At 35.3% G+C, this 18,808-nt stretch overlaps 1 protein-coding gene across 1 annotated transcript in view; it reads left to right on the top strand.

Moving 5' to 3' along the window:
- Positions 1-18,808, top strand: part of DACH2 (dachshund family transcription factor 2) — an 842,698-nt gene that overhangs the window by 691,596 nt on the left and 132,294 nt on the right. The window contains exon 6 of the mRNA XM_032881812.1: positions 14,465-14,637. Coding sequence (XP_032737703.1) covers positions 14,465-14,637 — 173 coding nt within the window. The remainder of the gene's footprint in view (positions 1-14,464; positions 14,638-18,808) is intronic.

Genomic DNA, 18,808 nt, shown 5'->3' with positions numbered 1-18,808 from the left:
AGGAATTCAGGAAAAGCATAATTGAACTGAAAAGCAACATTAATCAACTGGCTCTAATGGACTTTTATAGAATATTTTACCCAACAATAGAAGGATAGGCAATCTTTCAAACCTGAACCATGAAGAAATAGAAAATCTGAACCATGAAGAAATAGAAAATCTGAACATACTGATAACAAGTAATGAAACTAAATCAGTAATGTAAACATACCCTCCCCTAAAAAAAGTCCCAGACCAGATGGCTTCAGAGGCAAACTCTACCAAACATTTAAAGAGGAATTAATGCTTATTCTCCTCAAACTATCCCAAAAAATTGAAGAGGAAAAAAAATTCAAATGCATTATACAAGGCCAGAGTTACCCTGATACCAAAACCAGGTAAACACCATTTAAAACAAAAACAAAAACAAACTACAGATCTATATCCCTGATGAATATATATGCAAAAACCATCAACAAAATATTAGCAAACTACATTCAACAATACATTAAAAGGATTATTCAACATGACCAAGTAGGATTTATTCAGGGGATGCAAGAATGGTTCAGTATCCACAAATCAATCACCATCATACACCACAACAAACTAAGGATAAAAATCATATGAGGATTTAAATATATGCAGAAAAAGTATTTAAAAATTAATGCCTATTCATTACAAAAAATTCTCAACAAAAGTGGTGTTGTAGAGGGAACATAGCTCAAAATACTAAAAGCTATATATGAAAAACCCACAGGTAACATCTTAATCAAAAGAAGCTGAGAGCTTTTCCTCTAATATTAGGAACAAAAAACGATGTCTAATCTTCTCATTTTTATCAAGTGAGTACTGAAAATCCTAGCCACAATAATCAGACAAGAAAAAAGAAATATCCAAATAGTTAAGGAAGAAGCAAAACTTTCATTATTTGCAGATGACATGATACTATACACAGAAAACCTTAAGACTCCACCAAAAAATTACTAGAAGTAATAAATTAATTCAGTAAATTTGCAGACTAAAAAATAAAATCCAGAAATTCATAGCATTTCTTTACACAAATAACAAAGAAGCAGGAAGAAATTTTATGAAAAATCCATTTACAATTTCCTCAAGTAGATATTTTATTTAGGAATAAATTTAACCAAAGAGATAAAAGACCTGTATCCTGAAAACCACAAAACACTAAGGAAATAAACTGAAGATGACACAAACAATTGGGAAGATATTCCATTCACATGGATTGGAAGAACCAATGTTGTTAAAATGCCCATTCTACACAAAGCAATCTAGAGATTCAATGAACTCTCCACCAAAATATCAACAGCACTTCTCACAAACTAAAACAAATAATACTAAAATATTTGTGGCACCACAAAAGAAAAAACAATCATGAGACAAAGAACACAAAGCTGGGGGTATCACAATTCCGGGTTTCAAGATACACTACAAAGCTGTAGTAATCAAAACAGAATGATACTGGAACAAAAATAGACATGTAGATCAAAGGAAAGAACAGAAAAACTAGAAATAAATCCCTGATTATATGGTCAATTAATCTATGACAAAGAAGGCAATAATGTACAATGGGGAAGAGAGCCTCTTCAATAAATGGTACTGGGAAAACTGGACAGCTACATATAAAAATGAAATTGGACCACTTCCTAACACCAAAATCAAACTCAAAATGGATTAAAGAACTAAATTTGAGACCTGAAACTATAGAAATCTTTGAAGAGAACACAGGTAGTAATTTCTCTGCCATAAGTTGTAACAACATTTTTCTATGTATGTCTCATAAGTCAAGGGAAAATTTAAAAAATAAATGATTGAGATTACATCAAAATAAAAAGCTTTTTCATAGCAAAGGAAAACCTCAACAGGACAAAAGACAGCCTACTGAATGGAAGAATATATTTAAAAATGATTTGCCCCACAAGGTATAAATATGCAAAATATTTAAAGTATTTATACTTAGCTTAGAAAGTGATGGCAAACTAAGAGGACCTTGGTTTCACTTCATACCATAAACACGACTATATAACTATCAAATCATCCTAAATACTCCAGAAAACACCTTAAAACTGACAGAAAAAAAAAACACTCCATAACAAGAAAGAAGAGGCCACATCAAAGAAGGTAAGAAGTGCAAATATGAGGGTTATTGGAGAACCAGATCACAGCTGCTGCAAAGGTGAGGGAGTCACGGTCCTGGAGAAGGGCAGAAGAGAGTGGAGCAAACGGGATCACACAAGGAAAATATTTCCCCATAGCCACAGGTTTGGAGGGGGAAAAAAAAAGTGACTGAATTTTGCAAGTTCTTGCAACCCAGCAGAACCTAAAGCCTGGAGTTTGAAAGTTCAGGGGCTGTACCTGGTATAGAGCCTGGAGGTTACTGCTTTGTTCCTGGAGAGAAGGCAAGAAAATGACCCAGGGCCAGGCAGCATGGAGTGATCTGAAGAGCACCTGGGGCACATAGTAGAGAGATTAGTCACTGTTCTCTGAGCAGTTTCCTAATTGGCAACATTCACTGAGATACCTCTCTGAGAATGAAGGAGCCGACTGGCACCAATTCCCCTCCCAACTCTTTCAGCATAAACAGGGAGCAGTGTAGTGCTAACACTGGCTACCTAACTTGCTTACACCAAGCCTCTCCCATGTGCTCTGTTGGATCTGCCCTACTAAGTCACACTTGCCTCATTCAAGCTCAGAGGGCTCCTTTGGCCAAAGATCAGCACAAATTATAGCTCCGACCACTCTACCCTACCAGAGAGATTTACAGTGGCTCAGTTCTAATAAAGGTAGTGTTAGGTCTCATTTCAGAAACCAACCAGAACACACCTAGTTAAAACCAACCATATTCAAACCAGAGACAAAACACTGCCTACAGCAGGCAAGAAAAATCTCTGCAGATGAATGGCCTGAAGGAAAGAGCAGTCACTGGCAGAGCACATGCAGCACACACCAGAGACACTCCTGGATATACCTAGGCCCTTCACACAACACCACATTTGCTGCGTATGGTCTTTACTTTCAGAAGCAGGAGACATAACTTCATTTTCTAGCACAGAAGAAGGCAGAGTCTTAAATATTTCCAGGACAGAAGATTAAAAGGACAAGATAAAGTCACAGCTTAAGATCTAAGTGAAAAAAGTATATATAATTAACATGCCTGAAGGAAAACTCAAAGCAACAATGATAAGGAACTCACTGAGGTTGAGAAAAAAATAGAAGACATCAGTAAGACTCTACCACAGAGAAAGAAGAGTTAAAAAGAATAAATCAGAGATGAAGAGTCTAATAAATCATATTAGAAACATGCTTGATGTAATGAACAGCTGATCAGAAGAAGCGGGGGAACAAATTAATTATCTGGAAGACAAAGTAATAGAAAGCAATTAAGCTGAACAAGAAGAGAAAAAGAATTATGCAAAATGAGAAAAGACTTAGGGAAACCAGTGACTCCATCAAATGCAATAGCATTCATATTATAGGAGTCCAAGAAAAAGAAGAGGACAGAAAGTGGGCAGAAAATGTATTTGAGGGTGCCTGGGTGGCTCAGTTGGTTAAGCATCTGGCTTCAGCTCAGGTCATGATTCCAGGGTCCTGAGATTAAGCCTGGCCTCAGGCTCTCTCTTCCTTTGCCTGCCTCTCCCTCTGCCTGCTGCTCCCCCTGCCAAATAAATAAATAAAATCTTCTAAAAAATTTGAAGAACAAATAGCTGACCACTTCCCTAATCTGGGGAAGGAAAGAGATACCCAGATCCCATAGGAACACAGAACTTCTATCAAAATCATCAATAGCAGGCCAACACCAAGTCATCTGCAATTAAATTAGGAAAATATAGTGATTTTTTAAAAAGTACCTTAAATGCAGCAAGACAAAATAAATCCTTAACTTACAAGGGAAGACCCATAAAGCTAGCAGGAGATTTCCCAACAGAAACTTTGCAACCCAGAAGGGAATGACACAATATATTCAAACTGCTGAAGGGAGGGTTAAAGAGGTAGGTTCCAGATGGAGGCATGAATAAGAGTAAGCTGAGGTGAATTCAAATTGTAGCATGCTGCAATTAGTCCAGTAAGGCTAGAGTAGAGTATACATAGAAAAATATCCCGAGATAACAAAGTTAGAAATGTAACTTCACATGGAACTGAAGAGTTTATATTTTATTTTGGAGACATTAAATAGCCACTGAAGTCCTAAAATTGGAGTAGAAAGGCAAATTAAATGGCATAAGAGAACCAACCAGAAAGGGTACAAAACAAGTAGGTCAGGATTGGTACCTGACTAGAAATGGGAAAAAGTTACAGAAGTCAACATGACTTGGAAATCAAACGAGTGTGGGATTTTAGGAGTATTAGACTATTACTGAAGTTTGCAGCCTTAATAGTTAGGAAGAGGTGGTGTTATTCACTTACATAAGAGTTATAAGAGTTGCTGGAATACCAAGATTCTTGAGAAATAATGCTTATAGTAGCTAGCATGATGAACTTGTGGTTAACAGGAAAGCAATGACCCATTTTGGTGATTTAAAAAATAATTTAATTCCCATACTTTTAAAAGTCTATACATTTCTGGGTCCATATAAATTTTAGGATTATTTGTTCCATTCCTTTGAAAAAAAGATGGTATTTTAATAGGGATTGCATTAAATGTGTAGATTGCTTTAGGTTGCATAGACATTTCCATAATATTTCTTCTTCCAATCCATGAACATGGAATGCTTTCCATTTTTTTTTGTGTCTTCCTCATTTTTTCATGAGTACTTTATAGATTTCTAATATAGATATAGTTTTATAGTTTATAGTTTCTAATACAATGTAGTTTTCTAAATACAAATCCTTTGCCTCTTTGGTTTATTCCTAGATATCTTATGGCTTTGGGTGCAATTGTAAATGGGATCAACACCTTGATTTCTCTTTCTTCTCTCTTTCTGTTGGTTTATAGAAATGCAGCTGATTTCTGCACATTGATTTTATATCCTGACATTTTACTGAATTCCTGTATGAGTTCTAGCAGTTTTGGAGTGGAGTCTTTAGGATTTTCCACATAAAGTATCATATCATCTGCAAAGAGTGAGATTTTGATTTCCTCTTTGCTGATTCAAATGCCTTTTATTTCTTTGTGTTGTCTGATTTTTGAGGCTAGGAATGCTAATATTATGTTGACTAGCGGTGGTGATAGTGGACAGTCCTGGCATGTTCCTGACCTTAGGGGGATATCTCTCAGTTTTTCCCCATTGAGAATGATATTTGCTGTGGGTTTTTCATAGATGGCTTTTGTGCTTTGGGGTATGTACCCTCTATCCTTACACTGTGAATTTTGATAAAGAAAACCAAAGTTGGCAGCATCAAAATTCCAGACTTCAAGCTCTATTACAAAGCTGTAATCATCAAGACAGTATGGTACCAGCACAAAAGCAGACACATAGATCAATGGAACAGAATAGAGAGCCCAGAAATGGACCTCCAATGCCATGGTCAATTAATCCTTGACAAAGCAAGAAAGAATGTCCAATGGAAAAAAGGACAGTCTCTTCAACAAATAGTGTTGGGAATATTGGACAGCTGCATGCAGAATAATGAAACTGAACCATTTTCTTACACCATACACAAAAATAGACTCAAAATGGATGAAAGACCTCAATGTGAGACAGGACTCCATCAAAATCCTTGAGGAGAATACAGGCAACAACTTCTTTGATCTCAGCTATAGCAACTTATCCATAAAAACATCACCAAAGGCAAGGGAAGCAAGGGAAAAAATGAACTATCAGGACTTCATCAAGATAAAAAGTTTTGGCACAGCAAAGCAAACAGTCAACAAAATCAAAAGACCATGAACAGAATGGGAAAACACATTTGCAAATGACATATCAGTTAAAAGGCTAGCATCCAAAATCTATAAAGAATTTATCAAACTCAACACCCAAAGAACAAATAAGCCAATCAAGAAATGGTCAGAAGACACGAACAGACATTTCTGCAAAGAAGACATCCAAATGGTCAACAGACACATGAAAAAGAGCTCAACATCACTTGGCATGAGGGAAATACAAATCAAAAACAGTGAGATACCACCTCACACCAATAAGAATGGCTGGAATTAACAAGTCAAAAAATGACAGATGTTGGTGAGGACGTGGAGAAAGAGGAACCCTCCTACAGTTTTGGTGAGAATGCGAACTGGTGCAGCCCACTCTGGAAAGCAGGATGGATGTTCCTCAAAATGTTGAAAATAGATCTACCTTATGAACCAGCAATTACACTATCGGGTATTTACACTAAAGATACAAATGTAGTGATCTGAAAGGGCATGTGCACCCAAATGTTTATAGCAACAATGTTCACAATAGCCAAACTATGGAAACAACATAGATGTCAATTGGCAAATGAATGGATAAAGAATATATATGTATATGTATATATGTATACATATGTGTGTGTATACACACACCAAATCTTTATCATATATGTGTGTGTGTGCATATATATATATATGTGTGTGTGTGTGTGTGTGTGTGTGTGTGTGTACACAACTCTCCTTACATGAGTTAATGGGAGACAGGTACCTAAGTTCAACCACCTTCATTGTAAACTAAGTTAAAATATTTCTTAAAGCTTTATTCTTTCATAACATCTGGGCAACAAACATTAAACATCCTAACACACACACACACACACACACACACACACACACAAAGTCTGTACACACACACACACAGGAATACCATGCAGTCATAAAAACCCCCCGAAATCTTGCCATTTGCAATTATGTGAATGGAACTAGTGGGTATTATGCTAAGCAAAATAACTCATTCAGAGAAAGACAATTATCATATGATCTCTCTGATATGAGGAATTTGAGAGTCAGGGCAGGAGGTTGTCAGGGGTAGGGAGGATAAAATGAAACAAGATGGGACTGGGAAGGGAGACATACCATAAAAGACTCTTAATCTCAGGAAACAAACTGAGGGTTGCTAGGGGTTGGTGGGGGAGGGGGAGGGTGGCTGGGTTATGGACACTGGGGAGGGTATGTGCTATGGTGAGTGGTGTGAATTGTGTAAGATTGATGATTCACAGACCTGTACCCCTGAAGCAAATAATTCATTATATGTTAATTTAAAAAAAAGTCTATACATTTCTGGCATGTTACCAAATGAGCCAGATTGTTAGATTGTGCTGTACTTTTGATGGCTCTTAATTTAATGTTTTCAACTTTAGGAAAATGTTTACTTACATAATTCAATATTTGCATATGCTTTACATGTGGAGCTCATGTGAGGTCACTCGAACTAGCCAGTGATGTCAATATTAGCTTAGAATCTACGGTATTATAATCCATTAACAGTTATTGCAGGTCATGATCTGGAAGTGTAACTTTTAAGTCCTTCATGGTATTTCGAAATGTTTAATGAATCGTATTTTAAAACTTTCAACAGGCTGTTAAATTCCCTTTGTAGTCTTTGTTTAGTTTGCATGTCAATTGGACTTTAATTAGTCATATGATTTGATATGGCCAGTTGGTGTCTGAATGATGCTGAAAATCTTTGGAGAACTGAGGACAGATTATTACACTGTTAAGGGAAAAGTAAATTGAATAGAGGCTTATTTAAGCATTTGTGTGGTAAAGGGAGGCACTGATGGCTACTTTTCATCTACAGCTTGATCAATCTTCTACTACAACTCTGAGTACGCAAAGAAACCTTGAGATATATAAATATCTTGGGTAAATGAGAGCCTTATATAGAAACCTATTTAAATCATTGATTAGTATTATTTTGAACATCAAATAAAGGTTTAGGAAAAAGATAAACAGTGATTAATTTAATATGTGTTATGTAATATCATTATAACAGAAGCATATGAGGAGTATAGTATAAAATGCATATACATCAAAGTATTTTGGAAAGCTAACTGAAACACTTATAATTTAACAGTGTGTGCAGAGGCCATTTTTTAAACTTTTTTATTTCTTTTCAGCATAACAGTATTCATTGTTTTTCACCACACCCAGTGCTCCATGCAATCCATGCCATCTCTAATACCCACCACATGGATCCCCCAACCTCCCACCCCCCCGGCCCTTCAAAACACTCAGATTGTTTTTAGAGTCCATAGTCTCTCATGGTTCACTTCCCCTTCCAATTTCCCTCAACTCCCATCTCCTCTCCAGCTCCCCTTGTCCTCCATGTTATTTGTTATGCACCACAAATAAGTGAAACCATATGATAATTAACTCTCTCTGCTTGACTTATTTCACTCATCATAATCTCTTCCAGTCCTGTTCATGTTGCTACAAAACTTGGGTATTCATCCTTTCTGATGGAGGTGTAATACTCCATAGTGTATATGGACCACATCTTCCTTATCCATTCGTCCGTTGAAGGGCATCTTGGTTCTTTCCACAGTTTGGCAACCATGGCTATTGCTGCTATAAACATTGGGGTGCAGATGGCCCTTCTTTTCACTACATCTCCATATTTGGGGTAAATACCCAGTAGTGCAATGGCAGGGTCATAGGGAAGCTCTATTTTTAATTTCTTGAGGAATCTCCACACTGTTCTCCAAAGTGGCTGCACCAACTTACATCCCCACAAACAGTGTAAGAGGGTTCCCCTTTCTCCACATCCTCTCCAACAAATGTTGTTACCTGTCTTGCTAATTTTGGCCATTCTAACTGGTGTAAGGTGGTATCTCAATGTGGTTTTAATTTGAATCTCCCTGATGGCTAGTGATGATGAACATTTTTTCATGTGTCTGATAGCCATTTGTATGTCTTCATTGGAGAAGTGTCTGTTCATATATTCTGCCCATTTTTGATATGATTGTCTGTTTTGTGTGTGTTGAGTTTGAGGAGTTCTTTATAGATCCTGGATATCAACCTTTTGTCTGAACTGTCATTTGCAAATATCTTTTCTCATTCTGTGGGTTCCCTCTTTGTTTTGTTGATGGTTTCCTTGGCTGTGCAGAAGCTTTTGATCTTGATAAAGTCCCAAAAGTTCATTTTCGCTTTTGTTTCCTTTGCCTTTGGAGACATATCTTGAAAGAAGTTGATGTGGCTGATATCGAAGAGGTTACTGCCGATGTTCTCCTCTAGGATGCTGATGGATTCCTGTCTCACATTGAGGTCTTTTATCCATTTTGAGTTTACTTTGTGTACCTTGTAAGAGAATGGTGCGTTTCATTCTTCTACATATAGCTGTCCAGTTTTCCCAGCACCATTTATTAAAGAGACTGTCTTTTTTCCACTGTATATTTTTTCCTGTTTTGATGAAGATTAACTGACCATAGAGTTGAGGGTCCATATCTGGGCTCTCTACTCTGTTACACTGGTCTATGTGTCTGTTTTTGTGCAAGTACCATGCTGTCTTGGTGATCACAGCTTTGTAGTAAAGCTTGAAATCAGGTAATGTGATGCCTCCAGTTTTATTTTTGTTTTTCAACATTTCCTTAGGGATTCGGGGTCTCTTCTGATTCCATACAAATTTTAGGATTATTTGCTCCAGCTCTTTGAAAAATACCGGTGGAATTTTGATCAGGATGGCATTAAAAGTATAGATTGCTCTAGGCAGTATAGATATTTTAACAATGTTTATTCTTCTGATCCAAGAGCATGGAATGGTCTTCCATCTTTTTGTGTCTTCTTCAATTTCTTTCATGAGTGTTCTGTAGTTCCTCGAGTACAGATCCTTTACCTATTTGGGTAGGTTTATTCCCAGGTATCTTAAGGTTCTTGGTGCTATAGTAAATGGAATCGATTCTCTAATTTCCTTTTCTCTATTTTCATTGTTAGTGTATAAGAAAGCCACTGATTTCTGTACATTGACTCTGTATCCTGCCACGTTACTGAATTGCTGTATGAGTTCTAGTAGTTTGGGGGTGGAGTCTTTTGGGTTTTCCATATAAAGAATCATGTCATCTGCGAAGAGAGAGAGTTTGACTTCTTCATTGCCAATTTGGATACCTTTTATTTCTCTTTGTTGCCTGATTGCTGTCGCTAGGACTTCTAATACTATGTTGAACAAGAATGGTGAGAGTGGGCATCCTTGTCGTGTTCCTGATCTCAACGGGAAGGCTGCAAGCTTTTTCCCATTGAGGATGATATTTGCTGTGGGTTTTTCATAGATAGATTTTATGAAGTTCAGGAATGTTCCCTCTATCCCTATACTTTGAAGCTTTTTAATCAGGAACAGATGCTGGATTTTGTCAAATGCTTTTTCTGCATCCATTGAGAGGACCATGTGGTTCTTCTCTCTTTTCTTATTAATTTGTTCTATCACATTGATTTGCGAATGTTGAACCATCCTTGTAGCCCAGGAATGAATCCCACCTGGTCATGGTGGATAATCTTTTTAATGTGCTGTTGGATCCTGTTTGCTAGGATCTTGTTGAGCATCTTAGCATCCATATTCATCAGTGATATTGGTCTGAAATTCTCCTTTTGGTAGGGTCTTTGCCTGGTTTGGGTATCAGGGTAATGCTGGCTTCATAGAAAGAGTCTGAAAGTTTCCCTTTTGCTTCAATTTTTTTAAGCAGCTTCAGGAGAATAGGTGTTATTTCTTCCTTGAAAGTTTGGTAGAATTCCCCAGGGAATCCGTCAGGTCCTGGGCTCTTGTTTTTTGGGAGGTTTTTGATCACTGCTTCAATCTCGTTACTAGATATCTGTCTATTTAGGTTGTTGATTTCTTCCTCGTTCAATTTTGGGAGTTTATAGCTTTCCAGGAATGCATCCATTTCATCTAGGTTGCTTAGCTTTTTGGCATATAACTGTTGATAATAACTTCTGATGATTGTTTCTACTTCCTTGGTGTTAGTTGTGATCTCTTCCTTTTCATTCATAATTTTATTAATTTGGGCTTTCTCTTTTTTCTTTTGGCCAATGGTTTATCGATCTTATTGATTCTTTAAAAAAAACAACTTCTAGTTTCATTGATATGTTCTACTGTATCTCTAGTTTCTACCTCATTGATCTCTGCTCTAATCTTGATTATTTTGCTTATGTGTGGAGTTGGTTTGATTTGTTGTTGATTCTCCAGTTCTTTAAGGTGTAGAGACAGCTGCTGTGTTCTGGATTTTTCAATTTGTTTGAGGGAGGCTTGGGTGGCTATGTATTTCCCCCTTAGGACTGCCTTTGCTGTATCCCATAGGTTTTGGACTGAAGTGTCTTCATTCTCATTGGTTTCCATGAATTGTTTCAGTTCTTCTTTGATCTCCTGGTTGATCCAAGCATTCTTAAGCAAGGTGGTTTTTAGCTTCCAGGTGCTTGAGTTCCTTCCGAACTTCTCCTTGTGATTGAGCTCCAGTTTCAAAGCATTGTGATCTGAGAATAAGCAGGGAATGATCTCAGTCTTTTGGTATCAGTTGAGTCCTGATTTGTGACCCAGTATGTGGTCTATTCTTGAGAAGGTTCCATGTGCACTTGAGAAGAATGAGTATTCTGTTGTTTTAGGGTGGAATGTTCTGTATATATCTGTGAGGCCCATCTGGTTCAATGTGTCATTCAATGCTCTTGTTTCTTTATTGATCTTCTGCTTGGATGATCTGTCTATTACTGAGAGAGGCATGTTAAGTTCTCTTACTATTAATGTATTCATATCAATATGACTCTTTATCTTGATTGATAGTTTTCTTATGTAATTGGCTGCTCCCACATTGGGGGCATAGATATTTACAATTGTTAGATCATCTTGGTGGATAGTCCTTTTAAGAATCATGTAGTGTACTTCTGTATCTCTGACTACAGTCTTTATTTTAAAATCTAATTTATCTGATATGAGAATCACTACCCCCGCCTTCTTTTGAGGCCCATTGGCATGAAAGATGCTTCTCCATCCCTTCACTTTCAGTCTGGGTGTATCTTTAGGTTCAAAATGGGTCTCTTGTAGACAACATATGGATGGGTCCTGTCATTTTATCCAATTTGCAACCCCGTGTTGTTTTATGGGCACATTTAGGCCATTCACATTGAGAGTGATTATTGATAGATACATTTTTATTGACATCGTGTTACCTTTGAAGTCTTTCTTTCTGTTGATTGTCTCTATATTTCTGTTCAATGCTATTCGTAGGATATTTCCTCTTTTATAGAACCCCCCCTTAATATTTCCTGTAGTGTTGGCTTGGTGGTTGCATAGTCTTTTAAGCCTTGCCAGTCTTAGAAACTCTTTATCTCTCCATCCATTTTGAATGTCAGTCTTGCTGGATAAAGTATTCTACTGCATGTTATTCTCATTTAGTGCTCTGAACATGTCTTGCCAGCCCTTTCTGGCTTGCCAGGTCTCTGTGCACAGGTCCAATGTTATTCTGATGGGTTTTCCTCTGTATGGAAGGAGCCTCTTTGTCCTAGCAGCTTTCAAGAGATTTTATCTACAATTATGATTTTTCAATTTTACTATCAGGTGCCTTGATATTTTTTTGGAATCTAAAATCTTGGGGGGGAGTTCGTTCTGCCTGTAGTACATGAATGCTGGTTCCATTTGCGAAATTGGGAAAATTTTCATGAAGAACAGAGGCCATTTTTTAATTCAGTCTTAACACTGTATGGATGCTTCTCTAATAAATTAATAATCACAGAAGGAAATTTTATAACAGAAATGTTGTGTTTGGCAGCTTATTCCCTGAAAGGATTTAGAGATAGTGAGCCATAAGTCAATTGGTAGAGGGAAAGTTTAGGGGATTTGCAGTTATAGGAAGTAAGAGTATGTTCTCCTTCTTGGTTTCCATGCAGAATTTAGGTTTCTAACTTTTTTTTAAACCCTTGTGAATTTCTATTAAAAGTACATTTTATGGCTGTTTTTTTAAAATCACAAATATTGGTGACTGTTGTGTTCTTTATATAGGAATTCGTTCAATTGAGATGATCACTTTAGTGTTGTATGAGAGCTGTTAAGTGTGCTTTATTGTACTGCATACTTTTGATATTTTGTTATTGTTGTTTTTAATGGCATTAATTCAACCATCATTGTTGAGCCTAGGAGACAGACCTCAAATCAAGTAACAGCATTTTTTTTCTAGCCTGCTTTTTGTCCTAAAATTATGTGTTTTGAGAATTTGTATTACTGTTACTGTTGTTTTGAGGAATGAGATTTAGGCAGACTCTGGAAATACTTCCTATTGATTAATTGTTGTTCACTAGCAGTTGTGATTTTTGAAGAAAGAAAAAAATGAGGGGATGGCAAAGAGGATAAAATAATATTATTAAGAGTGGATAGTTGTGTGTGAGATCAACATAAACACTGTCCATTGTAGATTTCTATAATCTGTAATAATTTAGGAAAATTATAGGCAAAGATGTTTCAGAACATCTGTTAAAGATTACTGGTTTCTGGGCTTCTGTCCAAATAAAGTAAAGATTATTGTTGAGGCAATAGTTCATTGTAAAGTACTATCATTTACATATCAGAGTGATCTTAGTATCTATAATGTTAGGCTAATCCTTCCTAACCTCTGCTCAAAGATGTGTCCTCACAAATCCAAACCTCATAAGAGTGAGTAGACTACTATTTTAACTTGCTACATTTTTCATGATGACATATCTGCAACTACTACAAGTGTAATGTGGATAATACTTCAAAGATATTCATTAAAAAATTAAAAATACATAAAAACTCTTTCACCTTGCATATGAAAACAAACAGAATTCTAGATACTACTCAATGATATTGGTATTTGTTATTAAACTGAAAATTGGTGGAATATTTTGGTAGGGGAGTTACTCCTTATTGATAAAGGTTTCAAATTAGAGCTACAGCACTCATTTTAGAGATTATAACTAAAAGGTAGAACCTATTCCAAGGGGAACCTGGGTGGCTTAGTCAGTTAAGCATCAAACTCTTGGTTTCTGCTCAGGTAATGATCTCAAGGACATGAGATTGAGCACTGCATTGGGCTCCACACTCAGTGCAGTCTGTTTCAGATTCTCTCTCCCTCAGCTTCTCTCCCCACTCACACACTCTCTCTCTAAAACAAAAATAAATAAATATAATCTTTTTTAAAAAGAACATATTCCAAGTCTTATTTTCTTTAATAATTCTGAAGCCTAGAGAATCTACATCCTGTCTTAGCAGCACCACAACTATATTTTCTAAAGAAGGTGTTAAGTTAGAAGCTACTAACACATCAATATATTATAAACATTAAAAAGAAAGCTACTTCTTATTAAACAAAACGATGTTTGGCTTAAAGATTTTTATTTATTTTTATAAGTAAAACGAATTGTGTCATATAAATATTTTGATGGTGAGAGCAAGAAAAAGGAAGAGATGAAAGTTTATGGATATACAAATATTTTTTTTAAAGTACAAAGCAACATTAAATCCTAAGTACCATTAATTGCCCAAAGAGATACTAGGATATAATGAAACTTGATTTAAAAGAAAAGCCAACAAGAATGAATTCAGATACTTTAAAAAAAAACATCAATTTTGATGTGATTTCCCTTTTCTAAATGTAATAATTTAAAAGGCACTGTCTCTTTTAGGACTGGATCTGCCATTTATGATGATGCCTCATCCCCTACTTCCAGTCAGCTTACCTCCTGCATCAGTTGCCATGGCAATGAATCAGATGAACCATCTCAATAATATTGCCAACATGGCTGCTGCAGCCCAGATTCACAGTCCACTCTCCAGAGCTGGGGCTTCTGTTATAAAGGTAAGAATTATTATTTGGAAGAAGACACAGGTTTTGGTTACATGTAAATTTTGAGGAAATATTAGCAATACCACTGAGTCTTCAGTATAAACACACAGCTCATTGACTCAATTGGTTAACATATAGTATTGATTATATTTCTGACTTGGCCTGCTTAGGTGTTTTGTTGTTTGTTTCTTTTTATTCCATGACTACAGCTCTCACTTTTAATTCTAGCTTCATGTCTTGCAATCACAAGCAGAGTGGGTGGGAGGCATAGCAAGACTAATGGCACAGTAGAATAGTGTACAAAAATGATTACCATTGTTAGAGTGAAATAAAGTAAACACTGTGCATTTTTTTGATGTTTAGGTGGCAGTTCTGGGGTAGTATATACTATGTAGGACTTGAAGTCAGAACGACCTAAGTTTTAATTCTGATTCTGATTCTAATTTAATTCTGATTCTAAGTTTTAATTCTAATTCTCAGCAACCTTGGATATGACAGTTAATCTGCATGATGAGCTTGTTTCCTCAACTGTATACTAAACGTTATACTAATAATCTATCCCACTTACTTAATTGGCTATCCAGAGATAATTTGAGTAAAATATAGGTTAAATACTGTTAAACATTAAGCAAATATTTATGATAATTTACAGAATTATCATTATCAACATTAGAATACTTTTTTCCCCAAACTTTCATGACCATTGGGTAATGAAACACAAATATTTTTTTTATAATCTGTCGTGATGTCTTCTATTAGTTTGGCATAGGGCCTCTTGCTCTCTCTCCAAGTATCATGTTAACTTTATTATTTATTTTTCTTTTGGTAAGGAGATAATGTAAGGGTATGTAAGATCAAAAGAGTGTAGTTAATAAGAGCAACCCATTAACTTGTAACTTTGTTCTTTTATTTATGAAAGAAATATTATACCCTTGAAATATACATGTTGTATTGAGCAACATGGGATATAGGTAAAGAAGACATAATCCTTCACTTTCAGTACTCACAAACTAAATGTGACACAAACAACAAGTACCCATTTAACTTGAACTAACAAGATAGACTGTGATGAATGACAAGGAATATCAACAAGTATTATAGGAATTTAGAGGAGGGACTTATTATACCTGGCTTGTCAAAAAGAGGGGGAAAGGATCACGAAAGGCATTACAGTTGTTGGATTTGAACTGGACCTTAGTAATACTGGTATGATTGTAATAGATGTACATGGAGGAATGTGAAAGAAATGCAGAGGAAATGCGAGATTCTGGATATTTTTGTTTCATTTCAAATTAGCTTCCACTTTTGGGGATTTTTAAAATAATGAGGAAAATTTGTGGTATAAATGTTGTAGGAAAGGACAAGAAAAATTGATAATTTTTTATTGAACTCCATACTTATTTACATGGCCAAATAAAAGTATGCTTCCTACAAAGATTGTGGCCTTCAATAGATCAGTCTATCACAGTTAATCCAAAATTTTGTTGTTTGAATATTTGATCAGAGGCTAAACAAGGAAACACAGTTATCTTTGAGAAAAAAATATATGAACATATTTAAAAGGTGGAATAATTATCCCATGATTTTGAAATTGGGTGACTACTAAGTAAATTTGACCCCACACAAAATTAGAAAACTATTAAGAAACCAAGTATAGTTTAAAGTACTTGCTTTGAAATGATGAAAAACTACTTTCAGAAGAGGCATGTTTATAGCTTTTCAATAATGCATTTATTCAGTTTTCTTAATTATAACTACTCAGAGTGAACCAGCTACATTTTGGTTGAATACTTCGGACATTTGGTAGCTTTGCCATGATTTTAGAGTGAAGAGGCTCTTAGGGAGGAGCTCCTAACTAGCATTTGATTATTGGTGGTGATGATGATGGAAATGGAAAGGATAATTATCTTCTTAAATAATCCAAATATTTTAACATATTAAAGCAAGAGAACTATATTTTTGTTTACTGCTAATTTGACTCTTTCATATGCAACTTTAGAGTCAGAACTTTTACAACATAAAATCGTGTACTGCTTTTTAAAAGTTGTTATTAGATAACATGCTTATTTAAGTCTTACCAAATATAAAAGTTGGATCTACTTTCATATAATTATTTTGAACAAAGTCAGTTGAAACCAATAGATTTATTTTGAATGCTCTTTGATAAAATTTTTCTATGGATTTATAGATGTAGATTTCTATCAGATGATGCTAGGGAAATGAATAAAAAATGTTTTCTTTTGTTCTGTTTTTAAGGAGTTGATATCTGTGAATACTGAGAGGCTTTTAATATTGTTGCCATGTTTTGTTTATTTTTTGCAAAAATATTATTACATAATTGTAACTATAGTTTTAGAAATAATTCAAAGGAAATTACATAATAAAAACTTTCTAATTAATTGCCAATTGGATGTTCATATATTGAAATTTCTAATACTCCTTTCAAGAACAGTTATCAATATGATACTAAGCTATAAGGACAGAAATTTCACACCTCATTTGATGTATATTTTAGCAGAAATTTTTCAGTATGCTTCTTGGTGAAGAGCACTTTCCAGTTCCATCTGTTAGAATCCCATAGGAAGTGGGCAAAACTACATATCAAAACTTTTTCATATACTACTATTTGGAGGATATGGGGATTATTCAAACAAAAACATGTCTTCTCTATTTATATTTACAGATTTTTAAAAGTTTTTATTTAAATTTCAGTTAGTTAACAGACAATATAGTATTAGTTTCAGGTGTACAACTTTGAGATTCAGCACTTCCATAAAACACCCAGTGCTTAACACAGCAAGTGGACTCCTTAATCCCCATCATGTATTTAATTCATCCCTCCACCACTCTCTCCTCTGGTAATCACCAATTTGTTTTCTATAGTTAAAAGCCTGTTTCTTGGTTTGCCTTACTCTCGTTTTTTCCATATGCTTATTTGTATTATTTCTTAAATCCCATATATGAGAGAAATCATATGGATTTTGTCTTTCTCCAAAAGACATTTCACATAATACTCTCTAGCTCCATCCAGGTCATTGAAAATGGCAAGTTATTATCTTTTTATGACTGAATAATATATCACAGTATATATATATATATATATATATATTTTTTTTTCACTTCTTTATCCATTCATCAGTTGATGTATTCTTTCCATAATTTAGCTATTGTAGATAATGTTGCTATAAACACCAGGATACAAGTATCCATTTGTATTAGTATTTTCATATTCCTTAGATAAGTACCTAGTAGTACAATTGTTGGATTTTTGAGGAAATTCCATACTGTTTTCCAGAGTGGCTGCACCAGTTAGCATTCCCACCAACAGCACAAGAGTGTTCCCCTTCATCCACATCCTCACCAACAACTTTTGTTTGTTGCATTGTTGATTTTAGCCATGTTGACATGTGTGAGGAGATATCTTACTGTGCTTTTGATTTGCATTTACCTGATGATGAGTGATGTTGAGCATAATTTCATGTGTCTGTTAGCCATCTGTATGTATTCTTTGGAAAAATATCCCTGCATGTCTTCTGTCTATATTTAATTGGATTATTCCTTTTTGTGGTGTTGAGTTTTATAAGTTCTTTATATATTTTGGATAGGAATCCTTTATCAGATATAAATTTGCATATATTTTCTCCAATTCCTTAGGTTTCCTTTTACTTTTGCTCATTTTTTCCTTCACTGTGTAAAACCTTTTTATTGTAATGTAGTCCCAATACTTAATTTTTGCTTTTGTTTCCCTTGCCTCAGGAGACATATCTAGAAAGAATTCAATACATCCTATGTCAAAGAAGTTACTGCCTGCGTTCACCTCTAAGATTTTAAAGGTTTCATGTCTCACATTTAGGTCTTTAGTCCATTTTAAGTTTATCTTTATGTTTGTTGTGAGAAAGTGGTCCAGTTTCTTTCACAAGTTGCTGTCCAGTTTTCCTAACACCATTTGCTGAAGAGACTGCCTTTTTTTATTACTCATTTTTCCCCACTTTGTCAAAGATTAATTGATCATATGTTTATAGGGTCATTTTTGTGATTTGTCTCCTGTTCCTTTGATCTATGTATTTGTTTTTCTGTCAGTACCTTACTCTTTTGATCACTACAGCTTTGTAATATAACTTAAAGACTGGAATTGTGATGCCTCCACTTTTGCTTTTCCTTTTCTAGATTGCTTTGGCTACTC

The sequence above is a fragment of the Lontra canadensis genome, unplaced genomic scaffold (genome assembly GCF_010015895.1).
Source record: "Lontra canadensis isolate GAN:19392208 unplaced genomic scaffold, GSC_riverotter_1.0 scaffold77, whole genome shotgun sequence".
NCBI lineage: Eukaryota > Metazoa > Chordata > Mammalia > Carnivora > Mustelidae > Lontra > Lontra canadensis.
The sequence above is the reverse complement of the archived record's forward strand: the minus strand, read 5'-3'. Positions and strand labels throughout refer to the sequence as shown.